The sequence below is a fragment of the Entelurus aequoreus genome, linkage group LG18 (genome assembly GCF_033978785.1).
Source record: "Entelurus aequoreus isolate RoL-2023_Sb linkage group LG18, RoL_Eaeq_v1.1, whole genome shotgun sequence".
Classification (NCBI taxonomy): Eukaryota; Metazoa; Chordata; class Actinopteri; order Syngnathiformes; family Syngnathidae; genus Entelurus; species Entelurus aequoreus.
The window spans coordinates 48,713,017-48,730,448 of NC_084748.1; the positions used below are offsets into that span (position 1 = coordinate 48,713,017).

General features: G+C 32.3%; 1 protein-coding gene across 1 annotated transcript in view; it reads left to right on the forward strand.

Moving 5' to 3' along the window:
* LOC133633641 (endoplasmic reticulum resident protein 27) overlaps window positions 1–17,432 on the forward strand; it is a 54,960-nt gene that overhangs the window by 16,311 nt on the left and 21,217 nt on the right. Inside the window, exons 3-4 of the mRNA XM_062026227.1 lie at window positions 6,943–7,070; window positions 10,757–10,842. Of these exons, the coding sequence (XP_061882211.1) occupies window positions 6,943–7,070; window positions 10,757–10,842 (214 nt within the window). The remainder of the gene's footprint in view (window positions 1–6,942; window positions 7,071–10,756; window positions 10,843–17,432) is intronic.

Sequence of the window (17,432 nt, forward strand, 5' to 3'; positions counted from 1 at the left end):
CAGAGTGTGTAAGAAGTAGATAGAGTGTGTAAGAAGTAGACAGTGTGTAAGAAGTAGACAGAGTGTGTAAGAAGTACACAGAGTGTGTAAGAAGTACACAGAGTGTGTAAGAAGTAGACAGAGTGTGTAAGAAGTACACAGAGTGTGTAAGAAGTACACAGAGTGTGTAAGAAGTAGACAGAGTGTGTAAGAAGTAGACAGAGTGTGTAAGAAGCACACAGAGTGTGTAAGAAGCACACAGAGTGTACAAGAAGTAGACAGAGTGTGTAAGAAGTAGACAGAGTGTGTAAGAAGTACACAGAGTGTGTAAGAAGTACACAGAGTGTGTAAGAAGTAGACAGAGTGTACAAGAAGTAGACAGAGTGCGTAAGAAGTAGACAGAGTGTGTAAGAAGTACACAGAGTGTGTAAGAAGTAGACAGAGTGTGTAAGAAGTACACAGAGTGTACAAGAAGTACACAGAGTGTGTAAGAAGTAGACAGAGTGTGTAAGAAGTACACAGAGTGTGTAAGAAGTAGACAGAGTGTGTAAGAAGTACACAAAGTGTGTAAGAAGTAAATAGAGTGTACAAGAAGTACATTATTTTCTATATACATATGTATTATTTACCTATATCACACATATTAAGTTTCTATGTATTTATTTATTGACATAATATATTACACATAAACAACAATTTCTATATATTATTGACCTATATCACACACCTTAAAGGCCTACTGAAAGCCACTACTAGCGACCACGCAGTCTGATAGTTTATATATCAATGATGAAATCTTATCATTGCAACACATGCCAATACGGCCGGGTTAACTTATAAAGTGACATTTTAAATTTCCCGCTAAACTTCCGCTTGAAAACGTCTATGTATGATGACGTATGCGCGTGACGTCAATGGTTGAAACGGAAGTATTCAGACACATTGAATCCAATACAAAAAAGCTCTGTTTTCATCTCAAAATTCCACAGTATTCTGGACATCTGTGTTGGTGAATCTTTTGCAATTTCTTTAATGAACAATGGAGACTGCAAAGAAGAAAGTTGTAGGTGGGATCGGTGTATTAGCGGCTGGCTGCAGCAACACAACCAGGAGGACTTTGACTTGGATAGCAGACGCGCTATCCGACGCTAGCTATCCTTCCAGTCAGGGGTTTATTTCTTCTGTTTCTATCTGCATTTAAGCACGATGCTATCACGTTATCTCCGTAGCTAAAGTGCTTCACCGATGTATTGTCGTGGAGATAAAAGTCACTGTGAATGTCCATTTTGCGTTCTCGACTCTCATTTTCAAGAGGATATAGTATCCGAGGTGGTTTGAAATACAAATCCGTGATCCACAATAGAAAAAGGAGAGAGTGTGGAATCCAATGAGCCAGCTTGTACCTAAGTTACGGTCAGAGCGAAAAAAGATACGTCCTGCACTGCACTCTAGTCCTTCACTCTCACGTTCCTCATCCACGAATCTTTCATCCTGGCTCAAATTAATGGGGTAATCGTCGCTTTCTCGGTCCGAATCTCTCTCGCTGCTGGTGTAAACAATGGGGAAACACAGGAAGCAATCAAGTTGATCATTTATTAGAGTTGATCAATAAAATACATGTATAACATGATCAATAAAATACATATATAAACACATAACATAACACACCAAATGCAATTCCAATCTGCAGCCTATAATAATAAACAGATACATAAATGTAATTAACATATACATTGTTATACTCATTAATTACAATTACTTTTTTTATGTATTGAATTTTTTTCAGTTTATTTATTGATCAATTGTCTTTTCTGTCTTTTGTCAATTTATTGATCTGTGTTTGGCTTATTGTATTTTTTAATTATTTATTTTGATTAACCCCCCCCTCCCCTAAAAAAAATATATGTACATATATGTGTGTGTATATATATATATATATATATATATATATATATATATATATATATATATATATATATATATATATATATACACAGTATATATACACACATATATATGTGTATATGTCTGTATATATGTATGTATGTGTGTATATGTACATACAGGTATATATGTATATGTATATGTATTTATATACATACATATACATATATACCTATATACATACATATACACATGTATACATATATACAGACATATACATATATATATATATACATACATATATATATACATACATACATACATATATATATATATATATACATACAATACATATATAGCTATATATGTATGTATATACATATATGTATATATATACACATATATATGTATATATATGTGTATATATATATATATATATATATATATATATATATATATATATATATATATATATATATATATTAGGGCTGCAACTAACGATTAATTTGATAATCGATTAATCTGTCGATTATTACTTCGATTAATAATCGGATAAAAGAGACAAACTACATTTCTATCCTTTCCAGTATTTTATTGAAAAAAAACAGCATACTGGCACCATACTTATTTTGATTATTGTTTCTCAGCTGTTTGTTAATGTTGCAGTTTATAAATAAAGGTTTATTAAAAAATTAAAAAATAATAATAATGGATTCTGCGCATGGGCATAGCATAGATCCAACGAATTGATGACTAAATTAATCACAAACTATTTTTATAATCGATTTAATCGATTAGTTGTTGCAGCCCTAATATATATGTATATGTATATGTATATGTATATGTATATATATATATATATATATATATATATATATATATATATATATATATATATATATATATATATATTTATTTATTTATATATATATATTTTTTTTTATATTTATATATATATATATATATATATATATATATATATATATATATATATATATATATATATATATATATATATATATATATATATATATATATATATATATATATATATATGTGTGTGTGTATAATGTACATTGTGTCCCCCACGTGGACAGCCCAGCAAAGAAAGACGTCCATGTTTGGGAGGTTTCATCCCAGCCTATAGCAGCTTATGTCTTACTCTGTAAGAACAAGCACCTACTTACATTATTTTCACCTCACCTGTAATCTAACCTGCACAACATTTACAGCGGCCTTATTTCACCTGCACACACAACTTTGTCACCACTTCTCTGCTGCAGTAAATATGTCACATGTAGACAGCGCCATCCTTTATTCATACCAGTCCTTATTAAGTTACACCAACACTCAATATTACAAAATATTGGACATTACCGGACACATTATTTATTATATATATATATATTTTTTTTAAATTTATTTATTTATTTTTTTTTTATTTTTTTATTTTTTTTAAGAGGGTATTTATGTTGATACGCCATCATGGTAGCACTTGATGAATAGAATGACATTTTGATAGCTGTCAAGAAATGTTTCTTCAATATTTACTGTACTTTTTTAAATGTTCCTGTTTGATGCTCTTGACATTGCCTTGCACTTTATTGATGAATGCAAATGTTATTTAACATTAGCTTGATTTTTTTTTTTTAGTCTTTATAACATCAATAATTCATAACAATGATTTTGATTCATTATTATATTTGAGCAACGACATTTTCAAAGAAGAAACAGATTTTAGAGTCAACATGGCAACTTTTTCTCGTTACATTTCACCTGTTTGCTCTTTTTACACTTTTTTGTGTATATATATATACATATATACATATATATATATATATATATATATATATATATATATATATATATATATATATATATATATATATATATATATATATATATATATATATATATATATATATATATATATATATATATATATATATACGTATACTACCGTTCAAAAGTTTGGGGTCACATGTAAATGTCCTTATTTTTGAAGGAAAAGCACTGTACTTTTCAATGAAGATAACTTTAAACTAGTCTTAACTTGAAAGAAATACACTCTATACATTGCTAATGTGGTAAATGACTATTTTAGCTGCAAATGTCTGGTTTTTGGTGCAATATCTACATAGGTGTATAGAGGCCCATTTCCAGCAACTATCACTCCAGTGTTCTAATGGTACAATGTGTTTGCTCATTGGCTCCGAAGGCTAATTGATGATTAGAAAACCCTTGTGCAATCATGTTCACACATCTGAAAACACTTTAGCTCGTTACAGAAGCTACAAAACTGACCTTCCTTTGGGCAGATTGAGTTTCTGGAGCATCACATTTGTGGGGTCAATTAAACGCTCAAAATGGCCAGAAAAAGAGAACTTTCATCTGAAACTCGACAGTCTATTCTTGTTCTTAGAAATGAAGGCTATTCCACTAAATTGTTTGGGTGACCCCAAACTTTTGAACGGTTGTGTATGTATGTGTGTATAGGTACAGACAGTATGTACATAAATATGTATATATACATAAATATGTATATATACATATATATACTTGTACATATACGTTAGGTCAGTAAAAAATACAAGGGGCTATATCATCCCTACAAGCCTGTTTCGCAGGTTTCCCTGCTCGTCAGGGGATTTTATAAAAATATATATATATAACGTATATTCCCGGTATTGAGCACTGTATAACGGATACACCACAGAAACCTTGACTATATACTTCTACATATATATACATATATACTTGTACATATATACATAGTATATATATATATATATATTAGGGATGTCCGATAATATCGGCCTGCCGATATTATCGGCCGATAAATGCGTTAAAATGTAATATTGGAAATTATCTGTATCGTTTTTTTTTTATCTGTATCTGTTTTTGTTTTTGTTTTTTTTAATTAAATCAACATAAAAAACACAAGATACACTTACAATTAGTGCACTAACCCAAAAAACCTCCCTCCCCCCATTTCTTTCTGTTATCAATATTCTGGTTCCTACATTATATATCAATATATATCAATACAGTCTGCAAGGGATACAGTCCGTAAGCACACATGATTGTGCGTGCTGCTGCTCCACTAATAGTACTAACCTTTAACACTTCATTTTACTCATTTTCATTCATTACTAGTTTCTATGTAACTGTTTTTATATTGTTTTACTTTCTTTTTTATTCAAGAAAATGTTTTTAATTTAGTTATCTTATTTTATTATTATTTTTAAAAAGTACCTTATCTTCACCATACCTGGTTGTCCAAATTAGGCATAATAATGTGTTAATTCCACGACTGCATATATCGGTTGATATCGGTATCGGTTGATATCGGTATCGGTAATTAAAGAGTTGGACAATATCGGAATATCGGATATCGGCAAAAAGCCATTATCGGACATCCCTAATATATATATATATATAGACACAGTATATATATATACACATAGATACATATACTGCATTTACATATATATATATATGAATATATACATATATATACATATACATATATACAAATATATGTATACATATATATACTTGTACATATACGTTAGGTCAGTAAAAAATACAAGGGGCTATATCATCCCTACAAGCCTGTTTCGCAGGTTTCCCTGCTCGTCAGGGGATTTTATAAAAATATATATATATAACGTATATTCCCGGTATTGAGCACTGTATAACGGATACACCACAGAAACCTTGACTATATACTTCTACATATATATACATATATACTTGTACATATATATACATATATACACAGTATATATATATATATATATATATATATATATATATATATATATATATATATATATATATATATATATATATATATATATATATATTAGGGATGTCCGATAATATCGGTCTGCCGATATTATCGGACGATTAATGCGTTAAAATGTAATATTGGAAATTATCGGTATCGTTTTTTTTTTTATCTGTATCTGTTTTTTTGGGTTTTTTTTTATTAAATCAACATAAAAAACACAAGATACACTTACAATTAGTGCACCAACCTCCCCCCATTTCTTTCTGTTATCAATATTCTGGTTCCTACATTACATATCAATACATATCAATACAGTCTGCAAGGGATACAGTCCGTAAGCACACATGATTGTGCGTGCTGCTGCTCCACTAATAATACTAACCTTTAACACTTAATATTACTCATTTTCATTCATTACTAGTTTCTATGTAACTGTTTTTATATTGTTTTACTTTCTTTTTTATTCAAGAAAATGTTTTTAATTTATTTATCTTATTTTATTTGATTTATTTTTTTAAAAAGTACCTAATCTTCACCATACATGGTTGTCCAAATTAGGCATAATAATGTGTTAATTCCACGACTGTATATATCGGTTGATATCGGTATCGGTTGATATCGGTATCGGTAATTAAAGAGTTGGACAATATCGGAATATCGGATATTGGCAAAAAGCCATTATCGGACATCCCTAATATATATATATAGACACAGTATAAATATATACACATAGATACATATACTGCATATACATATATATATATATGAATATATACATATATATATACAAATATATGTATATATAGATATATACACTGTGTATATATATTTGTGTATATATAAATATATGTGTGCATATATATGTATGTGTATATATATAAATATATGTATATATATATACACTGTATATATATATTTGTGTATATATAAATGTATATGTGCATATATATGTATGTGTATATATATAAATATATATAAATATGTATATATATATTTTTTTTTAACTTTATTAGTTCTTCCTGTCATAATCAACAAAGACCTATAAGTGGAGTGGTGTAAAATAAAAGGAAATATTTGCTAAAACTCCTTAAAATGAAGCTAAGGCTCTGCAAATATCAATAAAGCACTTTGCTGACGGTCCCTTGCTAAAGTGTGCACAAATAAAGCCTTGCCAAGGCGACACGTCATCAAAGGAGCCTCACTTATCAGGAACAACTGTGGGCTTCCCAACAAACTTCTTATCACCACTACGACTACTCCTCCTAGTACTACTTGTATTACAGGCTCAGTAACAACCGCACAGTCCTGCAAACTTCACCCTTTCTCTGGGAAGTCCATTGGGGGGAAAAAATGCTGAGTGGACTTTTCTTCCTGGTCCTGCTGGCGTCGCCCGCCATGGCCGGTGAGCAAGGTAACGCACGTCGACTTCATTCGGCCTTTTGCTCACCACCCGTGTCAACCTTGCTGTCTTGTCCATCTTTTCAGTACGGAGGTGTGGACAGTTGTTTACAAAATGCTAAAACAGGTGACTATAGGTCAACATATGTGGGGCGGTATGGCTCGGTTGGTAGAGTGGCCGTCAAACTGTCTGAAAATAGGGACCCAAAAGGCCTCCCGTTACCCGGGAACACCTGCTGGACTCCTCGGCCTCACCAAAATATGCAACACTGTCTGAAGATAGGGCCCCGAATGACATCACGTGGCCCCGTATTTTAGGTTTGGTTTGTGGGAATTCAATGCCGCACTTTCTCCACAGAGTGCTGGTACCCTAAAATTGTGACACTTGGAAAAAAATCCAGACTTTTTGAGTGCTGGTACACTAAATTGTGCCAGCGACTTGAGGGTTCCGGGTTCGATCCCCGCGTCCGCCATCCTAGTCTCTGTCCTTGCTCCCAGTGCCACCCACTCTGCTTTAAATGTCACTTAGATGTTGGCTTTCACTATGTAAAAGCGCTTTGAGTCACTAGAGAAAAGCGCTATATAAATATAATTCACTATGCTAGGCTAGCCTCTTTTTGCTGCTTAGCTAGCTACACTTTTTCCCAATTTTTTTTCCAAGTGAGTTTCAAAAGTTTGTGCACATTTGTCCTCGCAGTCTGAGTTCTTGATGGCTCTCAACGAAGGCGGACACTTCCCCTCCCCCCTCCCCCCCTACCCCCCTCCCCCCTTCCCCCTCCCCGATCTCTCCTGCGTTTGCGTCTTTGTCTTGTATTTCATGTATCATACATGGCCAGCTAGTTAGCGGCGGTGTTTTAGCTACTTGTAAATCACTAATCCTCGTTTCCATGGCGACAAATAAAGTATGTTTCTTGCAAGTACCGTTATCACTGGAGGACGAGGAATAGCTAAACGTGCTTCACTACACGCCGTAGGAGGATGCAATGGCTCACCGCCGTCACAATGTAAACAAACGCCATGGGTGGATCTACACCTGACATCTACAGGAGCGTTACTAGTCGATACTGCTATGACTACATCGATATTTTTCATTGTCACAAAATTTTGTTATTTTAAAAAAAATTCATATTATGTTTATAAAGTCAGTAAATACGTCCCTGGACACATGAGGATTTTGAATATGACTAGGGATGTCCGATAATGGCTTTTTGCCGATATCCGATATTATATATTGTCCAAATCTTAATTACCGATACCGATATCAACTGATACTGATATAAACCAATACCGATATATACAGTCGTGGAATTAACACATTATTATGCCTAATTTGGACAACCAGGTATGGTGAAGATAAGGTCCTTTTTTTAAAATATTAATAAAATAAAATAAGATAAATAAATGAAAAACATTTTGTTGAATATAAAAGAAAGTAAAACAATATAAAAACAGTTACATAGAAACTAGTAATTAATGAAAATGAGTAAAATGAAGTGTTAAAGGTTAGTACTATTAGTGGAGCAGCAGCACGCACAACCATGTGTGCTTACGGACTGTATCCCTTGCAGACTGTATTGATATATATTGATATATAATGTAGGAAGCAGAATATTAATAACAGAAAGAAACAACCCTTTTGTGTGAATGAGTGTAAATGGGGGAGGGAGGTTTTTTGGGTTGGTGCACTAATTGTAAGTGTATCTTGTGTTTTTTATGTTGATTTAATTAAAAAAAACAAAAACAAAAAAAATAATAAAATAAAACGATACCGATAATTAAAAAAACGATACGGAAGACTATGTCTCCCGGCTGGCCTGGGAACGCCTCGGGATCCCCCGGGAGGAGCTGGACGAAGTGGCTGGGGAGAGGGAAGTCTGGGTTTCCCTGCTTAGGCTGCTGCCCCCGCGACCCGACCTCAGATAAGCGGAAGAAGATGAATGGATGGATACCGATAATTTCCGATTTTACATTTTAAAGCATTTATTGGCCGATAATATCAGCCTGCCGATATTATCGGACATCTCTAATAATGTGTTTATTCCACGACTGTATATATCGGTATCGGTTGGTATTGGTATCAGTAATTAAAGAGTTGGACAATATCGGATATATCGGCAAAAAGCCATTATCGGACATCCCTACTAAATAATATTATTAGATATTTTACGGTAATGTGTTAATAATTTCACACATAAGTCGCTCCTGAGTATAAGTCGCACCAAACTATGAAAAAAACTGCAATTTATAGTCCGAAAAATATGCGGCTAATATATGGAAACATAATTATTTATTTATTTATAAGTGTATCTTGTGTTTTTTATGTTGATTTAATTAAAAATAAATAAATAAAAATAAAACGATACCGATAATTAAAAAACCGATACCGATAATTTCCGATTTTACATTTTAAAGCATTTATTGGCCGATAATATCAGCAGGCTGATATTATCGGACATCTCTAATAATGTGTTAATTCCACGACTGTATATATCGGTATCGGTTGATATCTAAATCGGTAATTAAAGAGTTAGACAATATCGTATATCGGCAAAAAGCCATTGTCGGACATCCCTACTAAATAATATTATTTGATATTTTACGGTAATGTGTTAATAATTTCACACATAAGTGGCTCCTGAGTATAAGTTGCACCAAACTATGAAAAAAACTGCGATTTATAGTCCGAAAAATATGCGGCTAATATATGGAAACATAATTATTTATTTATTTATAAGTGTATCTTGTGTTTTTTATGTTGATTTAATAAAAAAACAAAAAAAAACGATACCGATAAAAAAAACCGATACCGATCATTTCCGATATTACATTTTAAAGCATTTATCGGCCGATAATATCGGCAGGCTGATATTATCGGACATCTCTAAATACGACCAATGTATGATCCTGTAACTACTTGGTATCGGATCGATACCTAAATGTGTGGTATCATCCAAAACTAATGTCAAGTATCAAAGAAGAGAAGAATAAGTGATTATTACATTTGAACAGAAGTGTAGATAGAACATGTTAAAACAGAAAATAAGCAGATATTAACAGTAAATGAACAAGTAGATTAATATTTTCTATTATAGATATATATAATATATATATTATTATATATTATATATATAATATATATATATATATATAATATAATAATATAATATATAATATATATATATATATATATATATTATATATAATATATATATATATATATATATATATATTATATATTATATATATATATATATATATATATATATATATATATATATATATATATATATATATATATATTATAAATTTTCTACCACTTGTCCCTCATAATGTGTAGAAAATAATAGGTGTATAAATGACACAATATGTTACTAATTAGGAGTCTTTGTTTGTTTACTTACTACTAAAAGACAAGTTGTCTATTTTATTTAAGGACTAAATGACAATAATAAACATATGTTTCATGTACACTAACATTTGTTGTTACAATAATGACATTTTTTGTGGTCCCCTTTATTTAGAGAAGTATCGACATTTATTGGAGTATTTAGTTGAACTCGCCATGACTTTAAAAATTCTACGTTGTTACTTTTTGCCTGTCATTTCTTCTTCCTGGCGGCAGTCCTCAGCAAGTATTTCAGGGCCCTGCAGGCACGTATTCCGCGTGCCATGTGACACCTTTGATGTGTTCTCCCACAGATGTGACGCTGCCCCGGCTGAATGACGGCAAAGCTGCACGAGCCTTCATCCAGTCTGCCGAGGTGGTGGTCATCGGGTTCTTGCAGGTCAGACAAATCACGCAAATGAAAGACATCAGGGCTTTTTGACATTTTTTTTATTTAACGCCACATTACGCCACAAACCATATACGAGGAGCCACATTAAGAGACCAGCGAGAGGTCGAAACGTTCACGCCGTCGCGATGTGGGGGTGAGGGGCCACGCCCTTTGGCAGCTGCGGCGAGGTCAGAGGTGCCCTGCAGGGGGGCGGCGTGGGAGAAGCGTCGTTAAATCTACGCAAAACACGAGAAAAACAAAACAGCTTTTTTATTCCAATGATGGATTCCCTGTGTGTGTGTGTGTGTGTGTGTGTGTGTGTGTGTGTGTGTGTGTGTGTGTGTGTGTGTGTGTGTGTGTGTGTGTGTGTGGGTGTGTTCTTGTATGTAGCCTTCTTGAGACACCAGGAAGGAAAAGTACCTTCCATATGAGGAGGTGTGAACAAGTTAGGACCAAAGTCATGGTCCCAATACGGAAAATCATTGCATCTAATAGAGAATGTCTCATTTGCACCCCCTGGTGGTGAAATCTATCAAAATGAGGGTGGTCCCAAAAAGGAGGGTTTTTTTTTTTCAAATTGACCGTGTGTCGCTTTTAAAAGTGCTCCCCACTGTGGTCAACATATGAAATAACAAGTGTGTGTAAGACATTTGAAACGCTCCCCCTTTGGCCAACATATGTAATAACTAGGGATGTCCGATAATGGCTTTTTGCCGATATCCGATATGCCGATATTGTCCAACTCTTTAATTACCGATACCGATATCAACCGATATATACAGTCGTGGAATGAACACATTATTATGCCTAATTTGGACAACCAGGTATGGTGAAGATTAGGTACTTTTTAAAAAAATGAATCAAATAAAATAATATAAATAAATTAAAAACATTTTCTTGAATAAAAAAGAAAGTAAAGCAATATAAAAACAGTTACATAGAAACTAGTAATTAATGAAAATTTGTAAAATTAACTGTTAAAGGTTAGTATTATTAGTGGAGCAGCAGCACGCACAACCATGTGTGCTTACGGACTGTATTCCTTGCAGACTGTATTGATATATATTGATATATAATGTAGGAAGCAGAATATTAATAACAGAAAGAAACAACCCTTTTGTGTGAATGAGTGTAAATGGGGGAGGGAGGTTTTGTGGTTTGGTGCACTAATTGTAAGTGTATCTTGTGTTTTTTATGTGGATTTAATAAAAACAACAACAACAAAAACCCAAAAAAAAACAAAAAACGATACTGATAATAAAAAAAACCGATACCGATAATTTCCGATATTACATTTTAACGCATTTATCGGCCGATAATATCGGCAGACCGATATTATCGGACATCTCTAGTAATAACAAGTGTCTGTAAGAAATTGAAATGCGCCCCCTTTGGCCAAAATGTATTTAAAAACATCAAATAAACATGTACATGGAGACATACAAAACGACGTAGAAAATGATTAGAAACCATTTACAACAACAAAAAATACAAATTAAAAAAATTGAACTAAAAGCAGTCTTTTTCTCCCAATTTGTCTCTCGTAAAATTATTACTTTTTATGTAAAATTATTACTTTTTATGTAAAATGGTGACATTTGTCATATCCAATTCTGACTTGTATCACAATATTGCCAATTTTTGGAGTAAAATGATGACTTTTGTCATAATTTTGCCAAGTAAACATTCCTATTATTATTATAATATTGCCCAAATTTGTAAGTTTTCTCATAAAATTTTGACTTTTCTTGAGTAAAATGACGACTCTTTTCATGAAATTGCCAAGATTTTAAGCTTTTCTTGTAAAATTGCGACTGCTATTGAGTGAAATTCCAACTTTTATCATAATATTGCATAAATGTTCAGTTTTTCTTGTAACATTTTGACTTGCGTTGATGAAAATTATGACTTTTGTTTATAACACTGCACAAATTGTACATTTTACTTGTGAAATTGTGACCTTTTTCTTGTGAAATTCCAACTCATCTTTCACAACAAGCTTTTTTATATTTGCATAGTATGTATATATTATTAATGTTGTAAATACAAATCTTTATATATCTAGAAAGGCTGGTCCTAAAGTGGTAGGCATTTTTCGGAGGTCTCAAGAAGGTAGGAAATACAAGAATGTGTGTGTGTGTGTGTGTGTGTGTGTGTGTGTGTGTGTGTGTGTGTGTGTGTGTGTGTGTGTGTGTGTGTGTGTGTGTGTGTGTGTGTGTGTGTTCTTATATGTAGCCTTCTTGAGACACCAGGAAGGAAAAGTACCTTCCATATGAGGAGGTGTGAACAAGTTAGGACCAAAGTCATGGTCCCAATACGGAAAATCATTGCATCTAATAGAGAATGTCTCATTTGCACCCCCTGGTGGTGAAATCTATCAAAATGAGGGTGGTCCCAAAAAGGAGGGTTTTTTTTCAAATTGACCGTGTGTCGCTTTTAAAAGTGCTCCCCACTGTGGTCAACATATTAAATAACAAGTGTGTGTAAGACATTTGAAACGCTCCCCCTTTGGCCAACATATGTAATAACAAGTGTCTGTAAGAAATTGAAATGCGCCCCCTTTGGCCAAAATTTATTTAAAAACATCAAATAAACATGTACATGGAGACATACAAAACGACGTAGAAAATGATTAGAAACCAATTACAACAACAAAAAATACAAATTAATTTTTTTTTAACTAAAAGCAGTCTTTTTCTCCCAATGGGTCTCTCATAAAATTATTACTTTTTATGTAAAATTATTACTTTTTATGTAAAATGGGGACATTTGTCATATACAATTCTGACTTGCATCACAATATTGCCAATTTTTGGAGTAAAATTGTGACTTTTGTCATAATTTTGCCAAGTAAAAATTCCTATTATTATTATAATATTGCCCAAATTTGTAAGTTTTCTTATAAAATTTTGACTTTTCTTGAGTAAAATGACGACTCTTTTCATGAAATTGCCAAGATTTTAAGCTTTTCTTGTAAAATTGCGACTGCTATTGAGTGAAATTCCAACTTTTATCATAATATTGCATAAATGTTCAGTTTTTCTTGTAACATTTTGACTTGCGTTGAGGAAAATTACGACTTTTGTTTATAATGCTGCACAAATTGTACATTTTATTTGGGAAATTGTGACCTTTTTCTTGTGAAATTCAAACCCATCTTTCACAACAAGCTTTTTTATATTTGCATAGTATGTATATATTATTAATGTTGTAAATACACTTCTTTATATATCTAGAAAGGCTGGTCCTAAAGTGGTAGGCATTTTTCTCAGGTCTCAAGAAGGTAGGAAATACAAGAATGTGTGTGTGTGTGTGTGTGTGTGTGTGTGTGTGTGTGTGTGTGTGTGTGTGTGTGTGTGTGTGTGTGTGTGTGTGTGTGTGTGTGTGTGACTTGTATTCCTACCCTTCTTGAGACATCAACGAGCAAAAGTATCTTCCATATGAGGAGGTGTGAACAAGTGAGGACATAAATCATGGTCCCAATAACATTGCATCTAATAGAGAGCCAAATACTAGAGTCTGTGAACATTGCTCCAAAGTCAGGATTTTTTGTTGATTGAATGTGCATACAAAAGTAAACATTGACAGGTGCAAAGGCAGCAATATATGATAAAACAAGATAAAGAAGGACTTCCCCATTCATCCCCGAAAAAACCCGGCAGATGAACAGCTGATTTTACCACTTCCGGGGCTGACGTAAGACAAGCCATACAGTATGTGAGCATAGGATGAACACATACACTACGCTACTAAGACTATAGTGGCCAGAAAATAGAGATTTCATTTGCACCCCCTGGTGGTGAAATCTATTATTATATATATATATATATATATTATTATTTATTTATTTATATATATATATATATATATATATATATATATATATATATATATATATATATATATATATATATATATATATATACTGTAATAACTTAAAGTAAATAATGAAGATTATTTTTATTTCTTTACATCAATGAACTAGAAGCAGTATTTTTCTCACAATGTGTCAACTTTTTTTTTTTATAAAATTGGGAACAATTTCTCATGTTTTTTCTGTTTCTGTAACATTTTCTCGTAAAATTATTACTTCTTTTTTTTTTAATGTAAAATGATTACTTTTTAATGCAAAATGGTGACATTGGTCATATCAAATTCTGACTTTTATCACAATATTGCCCGTTTTTTTTGCTGTCCTTATAAAATTGTGCCTTTTTTTTTTTCAGTAAAATTATGACTTTTATCATTATTTTGCCGAGCAATATTTAGATTATTATTATAATATTGCCAAAATTGAACGTTTTTTGATAAAATTGTGAGTTTTGTCGAGTAAAATTGCGACTCTTTTCATAAAATTGCCAAAATTTCAAGCTTTTCGTGTAAAATTGCGACTTTTATTGAGTAAAATTCCAACTTTTATCATAATATTGCACACAGGTCCAGTTGAGGAGGTGTGAACAAGTGAGGACATAAATCATGGTCCCAATAACATTGCATCTAATAGAGAGCCAAATACTAGAGTCCGTGAACATTGCTCCAAAGTCAGGATTTTTTTTGTTGATTTAATGTGCATACAAAAGTAAACATTGACAGGTGCAAAGGCAGCAATATATGATAAAACAAGATAAAGAAGGACTTTCCTATTCCAGGTGAACAGCTGATTTTAGGACTCCCGGTGCTGACGTAAGACAAGCCATATGTGAGCATAGGATGAACAAATACACTACGCTACTAAGACTATAGTGGCCATTAACAGTTAGCTTCTACAGCTGGGTTGCCCAAAGTGCGGCACAGGGGCCATCTGTGGTCCCTGACTTCTTTACACATTACAAAAAACAAAAAAATAGAGATCTCATTTGCACCCCCTGGTGGTGAAATCTATCAAAATGAGGGTGCTCCCAAAAAGGAGGGATTTTTCACATTGACTGTGTGTCGCTTTTAAAAGTGCTCCCCCTCTGGTCAACATATGAAATAACAAGTGTGTGTAAAAATGTGTAAGTGCTCCCCCTCTGGTCAACATATGAAATAACAAGTGTGTGTAAAAATGTGTAAGTGCTCCCCCTCTGCTCAACATATGAAATAACAACTGTGTGTAAAAATGTGCAAGTGCTCCCCCTCTGGTCAACATATGAAATAACAACTGTGTGTAAAAATGTGCAAGTGCTCCCCCTCTGGTCAACATATGAAATAACAAGTGTGTGTAAAAATGTAGAAGTGCTCCCCCTCTGGTCAACATATGAAATAACAAGTGTGTGTAAAAATGTGCAAGTGCTCCCCCTCTGGTCAACATATGAAATAACAAGTGTGTGTAAAAATGTGTACGTGCTCCCCCTATGGTCAATGTATGAAATAACAAGTGTGTGTAAGAAATTGAAATGCGCCCCCTTTGGCCAAAATTAATAAAACAAATAAAATAAATATGTATATAGAGACATTTAATTTCCCGCCGGGGATTATTAAAGTATTTCTGATTCTGATACTGTAATAACTTGAAGTAAATAATGAAGATTAAAAATAAATTACAAACAAAAAATTCAACCACAAAAAAAAGAACTAAAACTGAGTATTTTTCTCACAATGTGTCAACTTTTTTCTCATAAAATTGAGAACAATTTCTCATGTTCTTTCTGTTTCTGTAATATTGCAATATTTTCCTCATAAAATGATTACTTTTTTATGTAAAATCATTACTTTTTAATGCAAAATGGGGACATTTGTCATATGAAATTCTGACTTTTATCAGAATATTGCCAATTTTTTTGTTGTTCTTGTAAAATAGTGAAATTTTTTGAGTAAAATGATGACTTTTGTTATTTTGCCAAAGAAAATTCCGATTATTATTGTAATATTGCCAAAATGTCAGTTTTCTTATAAAATTCAGACTTTTGTCACAATGTTGTCAATTTTTTTGTTGTCCTTGTAAAATAGTGAATTTTTTAAAGCAAAATTATGACTTTTGTCATAATTTTGCTAAGTAGAATTCCGATTATTATTATAATATTGCCAACATTTTAAAGTTTTCTTATAATATTGTGACTTTTGTCGAGTCAAATTACGACTCTTTTCATAAAATTGCCAAAATCTTTAGCTTTTCTTGTAAAATTGCGACTGTTATTGAGTAAAATTCCAACTTTTATAATAATATTGCACAAATGTTGAGTTTTTCTTGTAAAATTTTGACTTGTGTTGAGTAAAATGACGACTTTTATTATAATACTGCCAAAATTCTGAGTTTTTCTTGTGAAATTGTGACCTTTTTCTTGTGAAATTCCCCAAAAAATTTCACAACAACCTTTTTTATACATGCGTAGTATGTATATATTATTAATGTTGTAAATACACATCTTTATATATCTATTAAGGGAGGTCCTAAAGTGGTAGGCATTTTTGTCACAATGTGTCGACTTTTTTCTTATAAAATTGGGAACAATTTCTCATATCCTTTCTGTTCCTGTAATATTGCAATATTTTCTCGTAAAATTATTACTTTACTGTGTAAAAGTATTACTTTTTAATGCAAAATGGTGACATTTGTCATATTAAATTCGGACTTTTATTACAACATTGCCAATATTTTTGTTGGTCTTGTAAAATAGTGA